The sequence below is a fragment of the Olea europaea genome, chromosome 22 (assembly GCF_002742605.1).
Source record: "Olea europaea var. sylvestris chromosome 22, O_europaea_v1, whole genome shotgun sequence".
Classification (NCBI taxonomy): Eukaryota; Viridiplantae; Streptophyta; class Magnoliopsida; order Lamiales; family Oleaceae; genus Olea; species Olea europaea.
The window spans coordinates 4,643,794-4,660,640 of NC_036258.1; the positions used below are offsets into that span (position 1 = coordinate 4,643,794).

General features: G+C 32.2%; 2 protein-coding genes across 2 annotated transcripts; both read right to left on the bottom strand.

Annotated features, from left to right (window-relative positions):
* Positions 1–303: 303 nt before the first annotated feature.
* LOC111371460 (probable serine/threonine-protein phosphatase 2A regulatory subunit B'' subunit TON2) lies at positions 304–8,099 on the bottom strand. Its single transcript, XM_022993463.1, has 12 exons — positions 7,758–8,099; positions 5,980–6,071; positions 5,653–5,715; positions 5,271–5,369; positions 4,483–4,641; positions 3,649–3,720; positions 3,390–3,522; positions 2,641–2,705; positions 2,168–2,243; positions 1,785–1,886; positions 1,176–1,368; positions 304–670 (listed from the first exon to the last, which is right to left on the bottom strand). The coding sequence occupies exons 1-12, from the start codon at positions 7,897–7,899 to the stop codon at positions 430–432; spliced, it is 1,437 nt and encodes a 478-aa protein (XP_022849231.1). The 5' UTR covers positions 7,900–8,099; the 3' UTR covers positions 304–429.
* A 4,605-nt stretch (positions 8,100–12,704) lies between these two features.
* LOC111371461 (monothiol glutaredoxin-S2-like) lies at positions 12,705–13,384 on the bottom strand. The gene has a single exon (XM_022993464.1). The coding sequence runs from the start codon at positions 13,268–13,270 to the stop codon at positions 12,962–12,964; it is 309 nt and encodes a 102-aa protein (XP_022849232.1). The 5' UTR covers positions 13,271–13,384; the 3' UTR covers positions 12,705–12,961.
* Positions 13,385–16,847: the final 3,463 nt, after the last annotated feature.

Genomic DNA, 16,847 nt, shown 5'->3' on the forward strand with positions numbered 1-16,847 from the left:
GACAAAATAGTTTTCCGAAATTTTCTTACAAGAGTAGGCCAATCATCTCATGTCATATTAAAAGATTTGATCCAACTTTGAGTTTGATAATGAAGTTATTATGTAATTTTTTGGGAGATTTGCTCTTTTTAGTTAAATATGAAGTTGACGTGTAACGAGGGTCTCGTTCTTCTTAAACTCCAAAACTTGATTTCGATATATTTGATATGCAGTAGATAATTCTTGATTTTATAGTTACGAAGAAAATTAGAAGATTATTAATGGAGACTCTTTCTTGCTACTACTTTTGACCTACTTCTTTACTGAACCAAAATACAAATAATTACTAAGGAAAGGAATCTACGATACAAATAATTTCAGTAGTTTTTCCAATCAAACTGCAAAAAGAAATACATGCTACAACTTTCATGACTATGAAATACAAATTGATTATGCTTCCTCTTGTGGCTCTTCTTCTTCCTGGAGAAGATTTTCTCGGTTGTCGTGGGCCCAGAATCCACGTACGTCGATAAGCATACTTGCAACTGTCCCGCCCTGTTTGCAACCCAGAAGATCGGCCAGTGTTATTCTCAATGGATCAGCTGGCTTCACCATATCCCAGATTTCATCCCTGACGTCTTCAATACAAAGCTCGTAGTTCCCTCCCTCGATCCATTTCTGGTGAACATCCCTGTTTAGTGATACAGGGGAATAAATATCCAATTTCAGTCGATACGAAATTCGTATTCAAGTAACAAAATAAAATTAGAAACAATATCAGTGACCGAAATCTCCTGCATATATTTGAGAAGGTTTTGATTTAGGTGACTTCATCAATCTGTCTACTTAAAACTTGCTCAAGAACCTCAAGCGGGAATTCACACAAGCTTTTTGTTGGACGATGAAGTAGGAAACATATCAACCTCTCAATGTCACTCTCCTTTATTTCCATGTTAGTTCTCTCTTTTTAGTCCTAAAGATGATTAGTGTCAAGGACAAGTTTAAATCATAAACATTTTATACTAGGAACCGAGGAATGATTTCTTTATCCCCTGAAGATGCACATGTAAAAGCATACTCAGCATGTAGTATTGGATACTACTGCATATTAGTTCTGCAAAATACTATCCAGTCCAATGCACCAAACCAGAAATCTAGAAAGACACGTGTAGCTTCAATGCCGAAAAGCAAGTTACCTGAACAATGTATGAGTATCAGCAGTCGTGAGAAATCCCCTTCCATGGAGATCAAGACAGCGAAACAAATAAGTTAATCCTTCTGGACTGTCTTTATTTTCCAGTGCCAGAACAAAGTCAAGAAAACTTTCAAAATCCATCTCCCGAGCATTACCACCTCCGTTTTTTCCACGCCGGATATGCTCATCAAAAACTAATTGTATAAAATAATGAAAGAATTATTAAGTGGTTGTAGGAAGGCACGAACACATTAAAGAAAATGAGGCCTTGATAACAATAGGTCAGATGTTTAAATAATGAGCAGCGGTAAAGAATAGAAAAGCCTATTCATATTCATAGATGAGTATGAAACTTTGTTAAAAGATGGCTAGATACATTTATCTGAGAAGGCAATTCGAAATGGATTGTAAAACAAGAATAAAAAAGTCGTATATGATTAACAATGATATTAGAAAAGAAGATAACATTAAAATAAATAAGGACAATAGTTCCCAAAAGGAAAAATGAAAATAGGATTGCAGCCAGTTCCATAAGTGGGAATGTAACGAGATATTCTTCCAGGAAAAGGGAAAATGGATGGACAAAGGAGAAACTAGAGTTTTTTTCTACCTCTCTCGATAAAAATATCTGTTAGCGTCCCATCCGCATATTCTTGAAGCTCCTGCTTGCTCAAAGTTCCATTCATATCTTTATCAAGAGCAAGAAACATATCTGCAAATTAAGAATCTTCTTTAGTTCCAAATACAAAGATTGTAACAACTGAAAAGATAAACAAAAGATGGAAAATGGTTCTCAGTCGTGAACAAGCATGATAGAGAGGTAAGAACCCCGCTCATCCATAAAGCAAAATCTTTAATAAAGTTATAAATGCAATGCCTAATAATGCAGCATATACACTAAGAAATTCCAGCAATAGCGGCAAGGCTAGTCAAATGACATCAGAGACTTAACATGCATCAAAAATCAAAATTTCGCACAGCCAAAGTACTAACCACATATGCGTTGTGCAGATGTCAACGAGAACCAGTTTTCAGCTTGTTCAGTATCAGTGACTTCATCCTCACTTTCCTACATGCAGGTGAAAAGGAAAATGCAAATATTAGCTCTCAACTGAAATGCAAAGGAACAACAATAATGCAGTGTTTTGGACTTTTACACAGCACATAAATGGATAGTCAGCATTAACCTTGTGAGAAGGTCCAGCTGCTTTGCGCAACAAAGTGGGGGAAAGGAGAAAAAATTGTTGCTCATAAAAGACGGTTTAAAATAGTTTTTCATGGGTTTAATACACTGGAGGTGAGACATGAAAAGCATCAGATTCTTGAATGGCGGTAAACCCTTTCAATACAATCTCAAAACACGGAGAAAACACATTTATATTTCATATTACTACATCGTAGAAAAATTACCGACACCTCTATCTTGGAATTATCTGCTATTACAAAAAGTAACATCAATATTATACCTGGTGTAGTTCCATCAGCTCCTGGAGGCAATTACTAAGTAGCACCTTCTTTATGCACGCCTTGCCTGATGATAATCAAGGCAATTCCAAACTCAATTGTAAAATAAAATATCAATAAATACAGTACATAAACAGACTAATCCCCGATAAACTTAGAAGCAGGGGCACAGACATGGGACACACAACTCGTAATTTTTCAAAAAAGTGGGACACGGATATGTTGATTTATATTCTTTAACTTTTTTATATATCATATCAATATTCTATTACTTTTTAATATAAGACACAACACATGGCATGCTAGAGACTTGTCTGTGCAGCGTCCCTAAGATATCCCTTGATTGTCAAAAATTTGAAGTGATACATAAGAAAAAGATGTGGCAGGTCTCGTCGAACACGTGTTCTACGGGTCCGAGATTGTCTGTGTGCAACAAGACACGACATGTGATGGACATAGACACGCGACCTAGAAGGAGTCCTTGTTCGTCATAGTAGCAAAAGCAAGTATAGTTGCTGCAAAGGAGCCTCTAGAGCCAAGTGTTACAAATTGAAATATGTATACATCTATACTCACAACACACACAAATACAAAACTCCATGTGGACAGCAGTACTGCACTATTAAAACAGGAAAAAGAGAAAAGGAAAAATGTAGAAATGACAGGAGCCCAAAAAATGCAACATACTGTAAATCCTAAATGCTTCTGTGTGAAATCATTTTGAGCAATTAAGAAAGACTTGAGTGCCAACCTCGTTTATGGGGATCACAAAAGAAGAAAAACTTGTGTGCAGCTATGCGACAGTACATTTGCACAAAAGCTTCTGGTATGTCCCGGAGTTGTGCCAAATTAGGTATAAGACCTCTTATATAGAATTCCATTTCCTGATCCAAGAACAATTAGGCAGTCTTTAGAAAACATGCATCATTACTACATAGCTTTAATAGATAAAACCAAAGATACATTCCATTTTGCTGGAACCAAGTGTAGAGAAGCAAAAAGAACCATACGTGAGGTTGAAGGAAGCCATCAGAATCCTCATCAAGCTCACTCATATCAATCCTGGCTTGAGTAAGTGAAACCTGAGGAAGTAATGGAAGCCAGGTATAACAAGATAAACAGTTTTTCCAAGTCGCATTTAGGCAGCAAAAGTTTGGAACTTTTTTCAATCCTTTAGTTTTTGTATTCATTAATGCCAATCACTAACTACTCTACTCAGAAAGAATGCAACCCCCAATGGATAGTTGCTAATAATAATTATTTGGATGATGGTATCTAGTGGCAGTCACTAGCAGACAATGAGCAACTATTATGTGAAGTGTGGGACACCTTCCATCTACATGGCCAAGTAGGCTTCTCCATTGGAATGTCCTCTCAAGCACTTGTCACTCTAATGTCTATTATAATCATAGAAATTTAAAGTGTAGATAGTAATTGACATTCTCAATTTCCCTATATCAGAGATCCAGGAGAGAACTCTACAATTTACTGATAATTTAAGGTGAATTCTTGTACTGATGAACTATGCATTATAGAATCTACTGTGACCACTCATTTCTTTTTTTCCTTCATATTCTTCCCTTATTTTTTTTTTCTGTTTTCTTGCGACATACAGGGACAGGATTCGAGGTCCATCAAATAACAAATGGTTCACCAAAAGCCGGTCTATACGAACCACTAAATTTTTTTAATCCTAGAAAGATAATGCAATAAAAAGACGAGAATCATGCTAAAAGTTAAGATATAGAAAGGGGGAGAAGGGAAGAGGATTAGATTAAGCATCAAAGGAAAAGCAGCTCAACGCCTCACCATTCCATGAGCATACAAGGATCAGCAGAACCTACCGTACGCATTACATAGAGATAGAATGGTAGAATGGCAATTCTTCCCAATTCGTCTTTTTCGAACTTCATGAAATTCGAAGGGCAAAAAAAGCGTCGACATTTGGAGCCTATTTGTTCTGTACATACAGAGGCAATGTGGCTAAAGTCTTCATAATTCATCTAACAGATGACAAGTGAAAAGCATTTTAGCATAACTTCTTATGCAGAAGAGTAGAAAACACAATATGGTTACATTAACTGGAAATTGTTGAATTTGAGGACAACCAAGAAAAAGCTTAGAAAATGTCATTAGTTAAACTAAAGTTATAGACCAATCCACTATAAAAGACAGGCATCAATGTAAGCTTTTCCAAAAATAATGCAATAAGTTGGAAGTTATATTAGTTTTTCTTTGTACTTCTTGAAGTATATAGTTCAGATGACTTCTTTCAAAGAAACTCAATATCCTGTAATGCAAATTGAACTGCTGTAAAGCAGGCAAGCCACAAGTGAAAAGCAAGTTTCATAGAAAGCTATCCAATTGTTATAATTTAAGAAATTTCTCAACCATTTTATAGATGGGCTGCATGATATGCACACATACAAGTTCAAAAGATACTGCATTCCACTGTCGAGTAGAGTTTCCATTAAATTTTCACTATGCAGCAAGTTAATCTACAAATCCCTGAACTGAAAAATCTATGAAAGAATGTAATGTAAAAATAAGGCAGGAAAATATGAGAGATTATAAATGCTTAAATCCAACATTTGCAGCAAAACAGACAAAAAGAATTAGAGCAACCACTGACCTTTTCAGCACCAGTTGCATCATCAATGACACAATTCTCCCTCAGGCATAGCCACATGGCATCCAAATCATCAGCATTCAACAAAAGATCTGTTTGTTTCTGTCCAAGAATACAACAATGTCAATCATAATTTGTCAAGAATCAAATCCAACCACTGCACAAATTGGTCAAGGAACTGCGGATCCACAAACATAGCATGAGTTGCTGCAAATAAGCGGATAAAAGTATTGCTGCACAGAGCTGAAACTATGGAGTCACAAAATGACAATCAATAGACACGCTTTCACCACCAAGCTACTCAGAATTATCATTGTGGATGCTCAACATGAAGGATTTTAGATTAAGAAAGTAGATAATGGAGTAGACAAATCAGCCCCAATACCTTTAGAAAACGATATTTTGCTAGCCTCTGGACTCTCTGACTGATGGATCCTTCTTCAGGTTTCTGAATGGCAAAAAACAGAAGCATGAGTTGAAGAAAAAATTCAGCAAATTACGTTCAAGAAGGGTTAGAAAATATATCTTTGGAAAAGCAAAGCACAATAAATATTCTCTCCATAGATGCAAAAGGATATCCAATAATGTTTACATATTGATTGATAACCAGATTTATCGAAAGATACCATTTTCTATAAATAAAAAAAATAAATAATAATAATAATAATAATAATAATAAATTCATTTCCAAATAAAATGAATAAATATATACCTTTTTGTAGAAACTAGGAATCGTGCCTGCTTCAAAGCTGTTTTGTTGCTTCTCTTTAAACATGTCTAATAAAATTCTTTTTGTTTCTAGCTCTGAAAGAATGACAAAGAATAAGTCAGAAACTTCCCTGCTTGCTGCTAGTTTAAGCAGGAATCCATAAAAATTGCAAACCCAAGCATATTTTATGGCTATGAAGTCCCAAATCATCCAATCGAGAAGCAGTCTTAGAAATTCCCATGAGCAAGATATAAGCATGCATTGCATACTGCAACAGAAATGGTAGTTCTTCGTAATCTCAATGGCTAGTATTCTGTGCTACAACACATTGCAACAACAAATTAATATATATTCCAAATACATTTACAGTCGACCATATGAATCCTTTTTCGTCACGACTTTCTATTCATTATTACCTATCCAAAGTAATTAGTCCTTAACAACCACGACTGCCCAAGTTAGTTTTGTTTTACCCATCCTTTTAACTTGTTTTACTGAAATTGCAACTCTTATGACCGAGACCCTCTTTAGGTCTACGCAAAACATGTGGTAACACCTCAATTGTCCTACCCTTAGGTCATCCCTTTTCAATAGCACCTCCACTTATAAAAATATAATCTCATTTATTACCTTTCTTATTCTAGTATGCTCACATATCCATCCTAGCGTCCTTATTGTCCCCTTCCTTTCTCTATTCCGCCTCCTGCTTTGCTCTGTTTGAATTGTCTAAGGCAAGGTGGTTCACATGCCCACTTTAATTACTTGACAAAAGGGAACAAATTTCTTCCTTTTTTTTTTTTTTTTTTTTTTTTTATTTTCATACATTTTCTCGGGCGCCAAAGGAAAAATGGTGAATGTCGAGAAACAAACCTGGAAGGTCGTATTTTATGTCAGCAAATATTTGAACTATACGTTTTTCTGTTTTGGTGGTCGCCGGGGTGTTAATTTGTGTAATCTAAATCAAACATCCCATAAAATTTGGAACTAGCCAACTAGGTTTGACATGAGAATTTTTGAATCGGAGTCGAACGTTAAAGTTGGACCTCAAATACAAAACTTTTATATATAAAAATTACATTTCAAAACTAAGCACATGTTTGAGTCACATTTTAGAAAAAAAAAAAATGCATTATTCATGTCAAATCAATGAGAAATATGTGGTTAAAAAATAAGGAAAAATTTTAGATTTACGTGTAATATTATTTTATTGAAGAATATGTGGTTGAAATGATGTAACAGCCTGGCACTAAGTACATAAAGTGTAGCAAATCTAACGATTGGTAAATGGAACTGACGTTGTGAGGATCATCCTATAACACGAAATTTCTCCATACTAATCCATATCATCCTACCTATTCAAACCCTATGCATCAGATACAATTCAATTCTTTAACTAAATATCTAAAACAATCACTATTAAAGATCAGCCCAATCATATATAGCAGCTCATTTTTCAACCGTATTACAGCTAATACTAAGCCCTGTTTGCCCCCACTTTCTAAAACTCATTTATCCCTAGACTCATTTTCAACTAAACATTCTCTCAAGTAAATAGTTTTGTATGTAGATCTATAATTCTTCACTACTTTTTAGCCATGCATTCTCCAAAAAAATCATTATCCACAAAATCTATTCTCAAAATATCATTACCAAATATAGGCTTAAACTAACACTGTATCTACTGAACCCCCTGGCTCCCATTGCAATCAATCAAAGCGTGTATAAGCATACACTTATAACAATTACAACTACCAATGGGGGAGTTGGAGGAAATTACAGACCCATTAAGGATTCGGATCCAAGCCCGGCACCGGATCCGATGTACCGGCGGAGGTTTCGGACCCATAGCATGGAAGAGACCGGAGGGATTTTCTTCGGAGCCGATGAATCGTGCCCTTCGCCATTGCTCGATCCACTATACATATCTCCACTTCCAATTCAAAAACACTTCGAGAAAAATTTCAAAGAAAAAAAATATTCACATGCGGGTCGCATATAGTCTACTTGGAGCTCGGAAAACCCGATTGATATAATGCAAAGAAAATTTTCGCTGAATTGAAAGGCTCTGTAAACTGTTAAGGTCCCTTCCTTGTTTCTGCACTGTCACCGGTCTGGACCAAATGGTACTGCAATTGATAAATTTTAGCGATAATTGTAGGTGAGGGTCCAAATTTTTCAAAAATGTACAGATTAATGCTCAAACATTAAAATAGTAGTAGTGAAGGTTCCAAATCTTTCGAAAGTTTGATTCTTCTTCAATTAAAGAAATATCAACTCTTAGTTAGACAATTTGCTATCGAGACAAACTTTCCACGAATCCTTTGGGCTGCTTCTTTTTCAACGGCTGCCCTTTATGACAAAAGAATAAGCCATGCAGAGCCACGCCAGTTGACCAAAATGGGCATTTGATCATAATTTGATTCAGCCCTTGTTTGAGCCCCTTTTTTTGGGAAAAATAAATTTTTGAATAGTGTAATGGTGGGAAATGTGTGTTTAAAAAATAAGGAAAAATTTTGAATTTGTGTGTAATATTATTTTATTGAAAAATATGTGGTTAAAATGATGCCAAAACATTGTTAAAAAATATATTTTTCCAAATGAATGGGGCTCAAACAAGGGCTAATTTTAAAAAATGTTAAGATAAGTTTTAACCTTTAATTAATTAAAAAAATGTAAATTTTACATTGGATATCCCGAATCTTTCAAAAATATGCAGCAAAGGTCCCAAACTTTTAATAAAAGTGTTTCATAAGGACTTCGAATGGTTGTCTACCAAAAATTTATCTATTGACAAAAATATTTATCTTTCTCGATTCACACAATCACCCAATCCAACTCCTAAACCCTAACACATCCAATTCCACCCGATGGTAAGTGGGAGAGCCTCCATCACCATCATTACTATTGATTTTGAAGGGAATGTAACTCTCTTAATTTATTTCTTTCCAAATCTTTAAAATATTTGAACTTGATATTGATAATTTGAAAGGTCAGAGCTACGTGTGTTGTATATATAAAGCGATGAAATTGTTTTTATAATATTGTAAAATGTTTGACACTTATGCCACTATCATAAACATATTGAGAAAGTCAAGTTGAAAATATTAAAACAATTAGATTTCAAGTAGCACAAATAAAAAGCTACTTTAGAATACTAAGGGTCTCTTTGATAAGGCCCATTTTCCATGGAAAATGGAAATCCACCAAAATTTGATAGGTATATTTTTTTAGGCAATTCATTTTCTCACTTTCATGTCACCTCAACTATTTTCCACTAAATTGATGAAGGATTCATTTTCTAGGATGCTGGTTGATTTATTTTTTTTTTCCTTTTTTGGCAATAGAAACAAATTATATCCCTAATTGTAAAAAAATATTTTCCTTTAATTGATAATTTCTATGTAAAATAAAGTTAAACGAACATCAAAAGATAGATGATTTTCTTGATTTTTTTTTGGCAATAGAAACAAATTCTATTCCTAATACCTGTAAATTACATCCCTTTAATTGACAATTTTCATATAAAATAAAGTCAAACGAACATCAAAAAATACTTTTATTTCAACATTTTTCACGTGAAAAATTATACCAATTAAATACAATAATTGACAATTCACAGTAAAACAATTTCTAGGTAATTCAATTCATTGGAATTCATTTTCTTTCAACCCAAATTTCACTTTTACAATCAAACGGAACCTAAAGTTTATCTTTTGATATTATAAAAGTTGAGTTTCTTGTTTGGCATGATTATTTGGTACAATATATATCAATTATTAATAGAGTAAGCAATATGTTGTAAAGTGAGGTCATGTCTATTAAAACTGCTATTAGTTACTTAAAATCACTTATTTTAATTTTTGAAATATATCGAAAAACTGATTTTGAATCTGACAAGATAATAGATAAAGAAATTGCTGTTCATATGAAAGTTGAACACACATTTCACGACGAACATATTATTCATACTTTGATGAAAATTCCAATAGTAAGATAGCACATTCAACAAAAAAAAATCTGTTAGAGTTGATTATTTCTTATATATTTTGATCAGACTCTTTCTTTACTTAAGTTAAGTTTGAATAATTTTAAAAAAGGTGATAAGCACAAAACGTCCCCACCTTTCAATGTTTTGTGAAAAACGTCACTACCTTTTTATTTTGTGGTAATTTTACCCTCTCCTTCACCTTTCATTACGAAAAAAGATCATTCCATCCACCAATCATCAAATGCTCCGTTAACTCAACAAAAATATTGTGAAAGTGAGGTTGAAATTGTCAAAAAAACAGAAGGCAATGACGTTTTATACAAAAACATTGAAAGATGTGGATGTTTTGTACTAATTAACTTTTGTTGAGTTAACGGAGCATTTGACGGTAGTGGATGAAATGACCTTTTCAGCAATAAAAGGTAGAAGTGGTGGTAAAATTAACAAAAAATAAAAGTTAAGGACGTTTTGTACAAAAACATTGAAAAGTGGGGACGTTTTATGTTAATTAGCCTTTTAAAAAATATGAAATTATTTTTTATTCTAAAGAAATTGAAAACTGCAGGCGATAATTCTTTGAAGTTTTGGTTTAATTTGAAGAATTTTTTAAGCACTAAAAAAATTCTAATATTATGGACCAGAGTTAATTTTTGAGTTGCAAGCTTGAAAAATTGTTTGTCAGAAAGGACCAAAATGATGATTGAAGTACTAGACTATATTAAAATGGACTATTGTTTTTCAAATATATAAATTGTTTTTAAAATATTATTTGACTATACTTGTTACAATTATATCTGCCAAAAATAATTTCTCAAAGTGAAGTTGATAAAATCCTCTATTTTGTTAGCAATGTCATAAGAAAAGTTGAATGAATTAACATGGCATCTATTGAAAGAGAAATTCTAAAATAAATTGCAATATTGTATTTGTTAATTTCTATCAAAAATTTAGAAGAGTAAATTTAATTTAGATTTGAAAGTTTTAGATTATTATTTTTATAAATTTAAATAATTTTATTTATTTATAATTATTATCGTGGCTGGCCCTGAGACTTCAAATACCCTGTGTAACATATAAAAATGGTGCCCCTTTCATGTAATAAAAAAATACAATAAGAAAAAAAAACCAAATAATACTATTTCATTGCAAAAAATGATAATTAATTTTTTTTTTTTTTTTAACATGTTGTGAATAAGAAAAATACAAATAAATCTCAAAATGCCGATATTAAGATGTAAATTGTATTGTTGTGTAGCAAGGAACAAAGAATGACGGTAGAGTTTCTTTTCTTCTCTGTTTGATTGTTTTTGTGGGTTAGAGGGTAAATAAGAGAGAAATGACGAAAAGGGACCTGGAATTAACTGTTCACTCTTCACTTTGATTATTTGGATTTTGGGTTGCCTATTATCTTGTTGGGTTGTTAATATGTTAATGAAGTTAATCGGATATTTGAGATTTGACTATTAAAATAGATAAATTTAATTATTATTATTATTATATATATATATATTTTTGAAAGCAAGATATTTTAAAATTAAAAAAATAAATATATGTTTTAAATAATATACTAAATGAAAAAAATATTAATGTAATATAATTCTTTTTACGCTCTTTTTTCATAAATATAATGTGTGTGTTTTCAAATTGACATAAGTCTCTTAAAATTTCAAGATCGATCCTGCTCGCTGTGCATATTAATTTAAAAGTTTGGAACTTTGGTCTCAATATTTTGGAACCCACTGTACTTTTGTGAAAGGTTTGAGATCCTGGAGCAGTCTCTCCATATATTTAAACGTATCCCTGTATCAGTAATAATTTATTATAGAATGATAGTTTTCGAATAAATATGTTACATCTGATGGAATTATCAAACATTCGACTCTTCAAAAAGTAGTGGTGGTCGAAATTTCTAGCATTTTGTCACGTTTATATATAGCTTTTTCATGAAGCAAATCAGCAATTTCACGCATTAGCATAGTGATGATGTCAGATTCTCTTCTTGTAAAATATTTACTATGGAACAAATATTTCAAGTGATTTTTATGTCAAGCTTTTCGAACTTGGCCTCGGATAAGGAGATAAGATTTGTTGTTCAAATCCAATAATTAATTGTCGCATAATGTGAGATTGAAAAAAAAATTGAATACGTTAATTTAAAATGATGTATTAATGAATCATTGGGTGGACGGCAGATATCAACTCTAGGGCGATTTGAGATACTAATCATCTTCTAAGACCATGTGTTGGTATTGTAAATTAAATTATTTAAATATGATCAAAGAAAATAACATTTTGAGAAAATTTGCGAATGGTATATTTAGACTTGTTGATTTGAATATACTCACAAACATATAAAACTTATTCAAAAAGGAGAAAATAGTGTAACTTTTCAAATATATAGTCTTTTGAACTCCATTCGAGACCAATTATACACTAAACATTCTTTAAAGAGCATGTTTGTTATGTTAAACTAGACAAGATTGACTTGATATGATCCATCGAATCAATTGCAACTAAACGCACTAAAATTGTTATAAAAATGATAAAAGGAAATTAAAGGCTCAAAAATAGATGAGCTTGTAACATGATTCAAATTATAAATGATTACTTCGATAAATTAGATGAGCTTATAACATGTTCAAATGAAGAAGAGATCATTTTTAATAAAACTTGTGATTTCGTTCTCCTCATGCTTGTTGGATCGAACGTGCTCAACACGCTGAACGTGCTATGAAAAAGATTTTAAGTAATCAAACATGAAGTTTATTATAACTAATCAAAAGCATAAGTAGCTTCAGCAAAAAAAGTTGCTTATTTAACAAGCACACATTATTGCTAGTTAGTATGGTTAGGAAAACTTCATGCCCTCTCAACTCTAAAACTACACTCTAATCCGACTTCTTACTACCATCAAATTAATGCAACAGAAATGCATTAATTAATTATTATTATTATTATTAGTGCCGGATAGTTTGAAAAGAAAGGTGCAAAAAATTTTTAAACCCATAAAGCACCAGCCTCTTTGAGCATTGACTTCAATTTTCTCTTGAGATGAAGACTCATGACCTCATTAGCTCCACCAACAAATTGGCCGCCGATAAACACCGCCGGGACGGTCGGGTTGCAGCCAAGCCTCGACATAGCTGCCTCGATTTCCCGGCCTCTCGGGATCTCGTCCAGTTCGAAAACTGCCGGGTTTACGCCGAAATCGCAGAAGAGAGACTTGATGCTGTGGCTCATGCAACATGAACTCTTGCTGAAGATCACCACTGGATTTTCTGACACAATACTGCTCACCCTATCCATTGATGCAACACAAAAGTACTTACAAAAAAGTTAGAATATTGCTTATTTTTTTGGTGTACTTACTTAAGAAAGCTAGGAGAGTACTGAAGTACTTTGGTTTTGCTGTGAGGAAAATGGAAACTGCATGGGGACATTTATATAGAATTTTTGTGGGGACAAGTTTTTATCTGGCAAAGGCGAGGATAACATTGGATTTGAAGGAATTTGTTTAGATTAGATTATTTTGATTTTGAATTCTTTTGTAGTAAAATTTGATGTTTGATTTGATAGGGATTGATGTGTCGTACCGCAAAAGTTGCACAATAACGAATCTCTGCATACGGATATTGTCACATACTCAACTTTTGTACGGCTTCGATTTAATCTATCATTAAATGATTATTATATGATAAAAAAATTAATTATAAAGATTTACATTCAGTTCTTCATTTATTTTAATTTTTTTTTCTAATACTTAAAACAATACCCCAGTTTTGCTACATATTCAAATATCATTCAAGTGTACACAAATAATGTACAATTAACGTAATTCTTTGCTCCTAGTACATTAACACAGCTCTCTTATGGAAGGGTTGTTATTATTGTCTTCGCCTGTTCTTATATAACGAAAATAATTTATAATCTTTCTTCTTTCATTACTTCTTCCTTGATTATTCAGAATTGGGTTGATTCTATTCATTTGGTTGTTGTGTCACTTGTACCCGATTATACTTATCCATTTATATAATTCAGTTTAGCATAACGAAAAACTACTTCCTTGAGGTCATTTTCCTCAAAATAAATAAATAATCTCATTTGATTGTTATAAATTGATCGATTATAGGTTCGAATCTATTTGAGAAGGAGTTTGATCAATTTTTAGACATTTATCCTAACATTCGATTTTTGTAAATAATATATTTTGTATTTGTGTGGGTAATTTATTAAAAAATTTAAAGATGCGTTTGATTGCTAATATTTTCTCTGAAAAATGTGTTTCTCCATTCAAATTCCTACTTTTGTGCTGTTTGACTTGACATTTTTTCATGAAAAATACTTTTCTACTTTTGGTCATGTGACCATATTTTCCTCAAAATCAAGAAAAATATTTTCTTTAAGGGAAGTAGCATTTTCTTTTTTAGGAAATTCACTATCTTTTTCTCTCTTTTATCTATCCACTCTCTCTCATCTACCCATCAATAAAAATAGAACAAGTATAATAATTTTTATGTTGAAAATTGAATTAATCAAACACATTTAATTGATAATTTTCAGACAAATAAGTTTTAGGCAATTGAATTATATAAAATTTATTTTCTTCCCATGAAAATTATATGCTTGCAATCAATAAGAAGATCAAAATGTGATCCAAATAACTTTGTGATGTATCTTTCTAGGAAGAATCTTGTGAGTTGGAGAGGGAAATCGGATTTATCCAATTCGGATCTCTTTTCTCCATAACAAGATTCGTGGCATCTAGTTCCCAAATGAAAATGGAAAGCCACAAACAATAATAGGATAGAATTTTGTAATCACATGGGTAACACGTGATAATAATAAATTTTTTAGTTAATTGTTACGCTTATCCTCTGTTTGATGTAGCTTAAAAAGTCGATAAAAATTTAAGTCAAAATTAACAATTAATTTCAACAACATATTCTGTAGGATCCACAAATTTAATTAGTTTTTCAAATACACATTTTATCAACTTTTATCAAAATTTACTAAAAAACAGATCTTCTTAAGTTTGGAAAAAAAGAGAAGGGAGATGACGAGCCCAACACAAAGCATTTTTTAAGTGTCTAATATGTTTTCTTTTAATTAGACTATCGAGTAAAACTTATCATTCTCAATTTCAAGTCCTCTCTTGTAAGCCTTTATCTTGTCACGTAACTTCTAATTATATGTTTTTCTTTATTTCCTAAAGAAAATGGTAATTGGTTTTCAAATTTGTTTGTGCAATAGCTAATAAAGTTGATGTCATTTTTAGGTCTTACGTATGAAGAATGTTGCAATTGTCATAAATTGACGAGGTCCCCTTAGAACATTATCCTCTTTACTTTTTGCCATGCATATTATTACGAGATATACACACACACACATATAGCTGAGACACATAAACGACTTCTTATTATATTTTGATTCATTTGTTAGTGTTTTTGAAAAGTTCAAAATTGTTTATAAAACTAAGAATATGCTTTTGAACAAATTTGAATAAATTTTTTGGAAGCTAGTCTACGGTAATTTTTTCAAAAAATTCTTCTAACAAGAGCAATAATTCCGCCAAAATAAAAAAAAAGAAAAAAAGAGAGGCTCTTCATCGTTTAATACACTTGTATTATAATTTGAGAGAAGATAATGAAATTGAATTCAACTCTTATCACTATTCATCTAATAAACGCGACAAAAATGTAAATGTAGAGGGAATCACATTCTCCCACATTAGAATCGCATGCTATTGGGGCTTCCTTTTGCGTTGAGGTTTTGCCGGTTTTCTATGTGCTACAAGATGAAAATACATCTTTTAAGATATCTTCTAAAAGACCCTCTTTTTTAATATTTAAAAAAAAAAAACCTCTCTAAATAGTGTACTCGATCAAGAATCGACCAAAAATAATTAGAAGAACTCCATTCTTTTCACATCGATCCAAATGTAAAGGATATATTTACCAATGAACAAAGCCTTGTATGGAGAAATCTCAACATTTGGAAAGCCCTTCAGCTTTTTCTACTTTTCGTATCTGTCGAAGCAATTTGGGTCATATACTGATTCACCTACAAAAGGGCACTGAACTAAAGTACGGAAGCAAGTGCGCATAAGTGGCCTGCCGCTTAACAATCTCAAAGGCCAGTTTTGTTGAGAACAACAGTCCAAACTTGCATATTGAAGAATGTTTTTTGTATTTTGTTGGGGAATACATCAATTCAAATGTGCTTATTATATTAACAAAACGTAACTTACACGTTCACGAAATCGAAACAAGGTTTGGACTTATTGAAATGGAGTTTGAGAAACTAATCAATGGTTATCAAATCTGATCATTTCCATTCTTGAATTAAAACATATGATTCTTCATATCGAACCTTGCATAAATTATATAAATAAAATTAATCATTTTCTAAAATCAAATATGAAGAAATGAAATCAAAAATAAGAAAAAAATAGATGCAAGTGATGCTATTGGCCGAGGTAAGTATAACTCTTTCCTTAATATGAATTTGTCCCGCATCGGTGTAACGGTTTTCCGACAATTATCTCCCAAGATACAACGACTACGTTAAGCCATAGGAGCACTCCAAATGATTTCGACCAGTGAACTCGTACGGAATTCCCTCTCTACCATAACCATGATTTTGATGCAAAAGATAATCACTTTTACAAAGTATTTTATGCATAGCAAAGTGTAAAATATGAAATGGAATGGAATTTCTGAATAAATTAATCCAAACATATGGATTCAATATATAGATGTTGAAAATATTTGTCTTAAAAAACACAACCGATGGAAGTGACACAATTATTGGAATCAGTCTCTATATTTAAAGAGACATGTTTCTTGAAAAATGATAATACTAAAACTCATAATCTTTCATATAA

Excerpts from the sequence above, each read along its gene's own strand:
- LOC111371461 (XM_022993464.1), bottom strand. The coding sequence starts at position 13,270 with ATGGATAGGGTGAGCAGTATTGTGTCAGAAAATCCAGTGGTGATCTTC.
- LOC111371460 (XM_022993463.1), bottom strand. The coding sequence starts at position 7,899 with ATGTATAGTGGATCGAGCAATGGCGAAGGGCACGATTCATCGGCTCCG. Across the intron at positions 5,370-5,652 it reads CAAAATATCGTTTTCTAAAG|AAACAAACAGATCTTTTGTT; the intron begins GTATTGGGGCTG and ends ATTCTTGGACAG. Across the intron at positions 1,369-1,784 it reads AGATATTTTTATCGAGAGAG|TTTTTGATGAGCATATCCGG; the intron begins GTAGAAAAAAAC and ends TTATACAATTAG.